The following is a 4,546-nucleotide window of genomic DNA, read 5'->3' as shown; positions in this document are numbered from 1 at the left end:
AGGTTGAACAGACTGGTAATAGGGGTTGCAACAATGGCGGCGGATAATTTTAGAAAGAGAGGGTCCAGATTGTCTAGCCCAGCTGATTTGTACGGGTCCAGGTTTTGCAGCTCTTTCAGAACATCTGCTATCTGGATTTGGGTGAAAGAGAAGCTGGGGAGGCTTGGGCAAGTAGCTGCGGGGGGGTGCGGAGCTGTTGGCTGGGGTTTGGGTAGCCAGGAGGAAGGCATGGCCAGCCGTAGAGAAATGCTTCTTGAAATTCTCGATTATAGTGGATTTATAGGTGGTGACAATGTTACCTAGCCTCAGTGCAGTGGGCAGCTGGGAGGAGGTGCTCTTATTCTCCATGGACTTTACAGTGTCACAACATTTTTTGGAGTTAGAGCTACAGGATGCAAATTTCTGTTTGAAAAAGCTAGTCTTTGCTTTCCTGACTGACTGCGTGTATTGGTTCCTGACTTCCATGAACAGTTGCATATCGCAGGGACTATTTGATGCTAGTGCAGTCCGTCACTGGATGTTTTTGTGCTGGTCGAGGCCAGTCAGGTCTGGAGTGAACCAAGGGCAATATCTGTTCTTAGTTCTACATTTTTTGAAAGGGGCATGCTTATTTAAGATGGTGAGGAAATTACTTTTAAAGAACGTCCAGGCATCCTCAACTGACAGGATGAGGTCAATATCCTTCCAGGATACCCGGGCCAGGTTGATTAGAAAGGCCTGCTCGCAGAAGTGCTTTAGGGAGCATTTGATAGTGATGAGGGGTGGTCGTTTGACCGCGGACCCATAGCGGATGCAGGCAATGAGGCAGTGATCGCTGAGATCCTGACTGAAAACAGCAGAGGTGTATTTGGAGGGCAAGTTGGTCAGGATAATATCTATGAGGGTGCCCATGTTTACAGGTTTAGGGTTGTACCTTGTGGGTTCCTTGATGATTTGTGTGAGATTGAGGGCATCAAGCTTAGATTGTAGGACTGCCGGGGTGTTAAGCATATCCCAGTTTAGGTCACCTAACAGAACGAACTCTGAAGATAGATGGGGGAAATCAATTCACATATGGTGTCCAGGGCACAGCTGGGAGCTGAGGGGGGTCTATAACAGGTGGCAACAGCGAGTGACTTATTTCTGGAGAGATTCATTTTTAAAATTATAAGATCAAACTGTTTGGGCATAGACCTGGAAAGTATGACAGACCTTTGCAGGCTATCTCTGCAGTAGATTGCAACTCCTCCCCCTTTGGCAGTTCTATCTTGATGGAAAATCTTGTAGTTGGGGATGGAAATCTCAGAATTTTTGGTGGCCTTCCTAAGCCAGGATTCAGACACGGCAAGGACATCAGGCTTGGTGGAGTGTGCTAAAGCAGTGAGTAAAACAAACTTAGGGAGGAGGCTTCTGATGTTAACATGCATGAAACCAAGGCTTTTTCGATTACAGAAGTCAACAAATGAGAGTGCCTGGGGACATGCAGGTCCTGGGTTTACCTCCACATCACCCGAGGAACATAAGGGTACGGCTAAAGGCTATCAAAACTGGCCGTCTAGTGCATTGGGGACAGAGAATAAAAAAAGGAGCAGATTTCTGGGCGTGGTAGAATAGATTCAGGGCATAATGTGCAGTGGAGGTAAGCCCAGGCACTGAGTAATGATAAGAGAGGTTGCATCTCTGGGTGAGCTGGTTATACTGGGTGAACTTTGAAATATTGTTGTCAGGAAATACAATTTTTAGGGAAAGCGAATATGAACTGGAACTGGTGTGACAAATTAAATGTAAACCTACAGTAGGTCTACTTCCTGGAACTGGTGCGACAAATCAAATGTAAACCTACTGTAGGTCTACTTCCTGGAACTGGTGCGACAAATCAAATGTAAACCTACTGTAGGTCTACTTCCTGGAACTGGTGTGACAAATCAAATGTAAACCTAATGTAGGTCTACTTCCTGGATCTGGTGTGACAAATCAAATGTAAACCTACTGTAGGTCTACTTCCTGGGACTGTGTGGTGATCAGTCCTTTTAACAAGAACCATCACAGACGTGTTTGAGGAATTAAAAATTGGCCCTAACTCTGTCATTGTAAAAGTAATTTCCCCAACCCCCTGCCCCCCTCCTTGATTTTTCTTAAAATAGTGTTTTTAACATAGGTTTTAGAATTTCAAAATCAAACAACACAGTTTATAAGGAATTTTAGTTTATCTTTAATGTCCCCCCTCTCCTTCCCCCGACAGTTGCCTGCTCACCCAAGTATTCCATAGTAACATCTGACAAAAATATCTAAAGACACTGAGGCAGCAGACTTTGTGAAAAATTTAAATTCGTGTCATTCTCAAATCTTTTGGCCACGACTGGGCAGGAGGTGAGTCACATGTTATTTGTTACAGCAGTTTCCATGGAAACATACAGAAGAGTTTATGCAAATCAACCCTTTCTGTCTCACATGAAGGAGGAGTCTCTGAAAACCTATTTAAAGCAGCCAGTCCTGACTCAGCTCAACAGTCTCCAGTCTACCAACTGGTCTCTGTAATAACTATTTAAAGCAGCCAGTCCTGACTCAGCTCAACAGTCTCCAGTCTACCAACTGGTCTCTGTAACTTCATCTTTGTCTCTGTGGTGTACAGTCTTCAGGTGATGATGGGGGTATTGAATCATCTCTCTACTCTCCTCCTTCTCTCTCTCCTTCCTCCTGCTCTCTCTCATGTAGTGGAGAAGTTCAGTGATGTTCCACAGTGCCAGAATTTCTTCCTGGAGGGGACAACTCCAAATCTGACGGGTATTTTGGTTGATGGGACGGTCCAGAACCAGAACCGCTACAAGCCGATTTGCCAGTTGTTCAACAACATCTACAGGTTTGCAACTCTCTACGACACGACCAACAGGATCCCTGTGTTCTCAGCCTACACCTTCACTGGTCCTCCTACAGACCCCAGACCAGATCAACCCTGGATGATTGAGCCCCAGGTAGGACTAATGTTTTCTCATATAACATAACATTTGTATTTGTTTACTGCTATAAATCACAGACAGTTATGTTACAGAATATAGAACTACCACTATGGAGGGTATAGAGACTTGATTTGTCTTGATTGTGAACACCCCCAGAAGAGGGTTTATTGTACAGAAAAGAGGGTTTATTGTATAGAAAGGAGGGTTTATTGTACAGAAAACTTGTGAATGAATGTATGACTGTTGTTTCCTGCAGCTCAACGGGGAAAACAACAGCCCTGAAATGCAGAAGGATAGTAAAGAGATTGAATATCAAAAGCAGGCTGGGGACAACGACTATAAGAACTCAATACCAATTAAAGGGGTGAACAGAGGTCACCTCTTCCCATGTTCACATGCTCATGACCTTGATACTCAGAAGTCTACCTTTACCCTGACCAACATCGTTCCCCAGGTGGTGTCCTTCAACAATGGCAGGTGGATGAAAATGGAGTGCAAAGTCCAAACGACTCTTAAGCTTAACTGTAAGGATGCTAACGACCAGATAAAAGCCTATGTGGTGACTGGAGCAGTGCCCAGTAACAACAACACACTGAAGAACCGAGTGAACATCCCAGATCTCATGTGGACAGCCTACTGCTGTTACAACAACAACCTGAAACAGTGGGTGGCCCAAGCACACTGGGGGGAGAACCAAAAGGAGGACAATAAAACATTGCCCTCAAATACCTTGGCAGAACTGTATGACATGCTGGACAGGCATTATGGTGGTGGTGGTGATGTCCAGGTGTTCCCAGATCAGTGTCCAAAAGGTGATATTCTGAGAGAGCTTCTCCTCAAGGATGGGGATGTACATGATCATAGTGTCTATGATAATGACTGTGTCTATTCCTCTGTTGGGGTCAAAGGTTATTACCTACCTGTTGTATTAGTTTCTGTGCTGGTGATGATGATGTAGTGACATAACCACCAGGAACCTGTGACATCATCAGGTCAAGCAGGTAATAATGGACCTGGTTTAGTCTGACCTGAGTTTCACGCTGTGATCAGCAATCACTTTTAATGACAATACTTTCTGAACTATCAGCACAGGAGACTACTGACCTGACCTGCTTTAGTAGACTACTGACCTGACCTGCTTTAGTAGACTACTGACCTGACCTGCTTTAGTAGACTACTGACCTGACCTGCTTTAGTAGACTACTGACCTGACCTGCGTTAGTAGACTACTGACCTGACCTGCTGTAGTAGACTACTGACCTGACCTGCTGTAGTAGACTACTGACCTGACCTGCTTTAGTAGACTACTGACCTGACCTGCTTTAGTAGACTACTGACCTGACCTGCTTTAGCAGACTACTGACCTGCTTTAGTAGACTACTGACCTGACCTGCTTTAGTAGACTACTGACCTGACCTGCTTTAGTAGACTACTGTACTGACCAGCTTTAGTAGACTACTGACCTGCTTTAGTAGACTACTGACCTGACCTGCTTTAGTAGACTACTGACCTGCTTTAGTAGACTACTGACCTGACCTGCTTTAGTAGACTACTGACCTGACCTGCTTTAGTAGACTACTGACCTGACCTGCTTTAGTAGACTACTGACC

The 4,546-nt window shown here is 44.9% G+C and overlaps 1 protein-coding gene across 1 annotated transcript; it reads left to right on the top strand.

The window, feature by feature from the left end:
• Positions 1-2,474: 2,474 nt before the first annotated feature.
• Positions 2,475-4,155, top strand: LOC106591530 (endonuclease domain-containing 1 protein). Its single transcript, XM_045713346.1, has 2 exons — positions 2,475-2,951; positions 3,193-4,155. The coding sequence occupies exons 1-2, from the start codon at positions 2,622-2,624 to the stop codon at positions 3,892-3,894; spliced, it is 1,032 nt and encodes a 343-aa protein (XP_045569302.1). The 5' UTR covers positions 2,475-2,621; the 3' UTR covers positions 3,895-4,155.
• Positions 4,156-4,546: the final 391 nt, after the last annotated feature.

Source organism: Salmo salar, unplaced genomic scaffold (assembly GCF_905237065.1).
Source record: "Salmo salar unplaced genomic scaffold, Ssal_v3.1, whole genome shotgun sequence".
NCBI lineage: Eukaryota > Metazoa > Chordata > Actinopteri > Salmoniformes > Salmonidae > Salmo > Salmo salar.
Note: the sequence above shows the minus strand (reverse complement) of the source record. Positions and strands in the feature narration are given on the sequence as shown.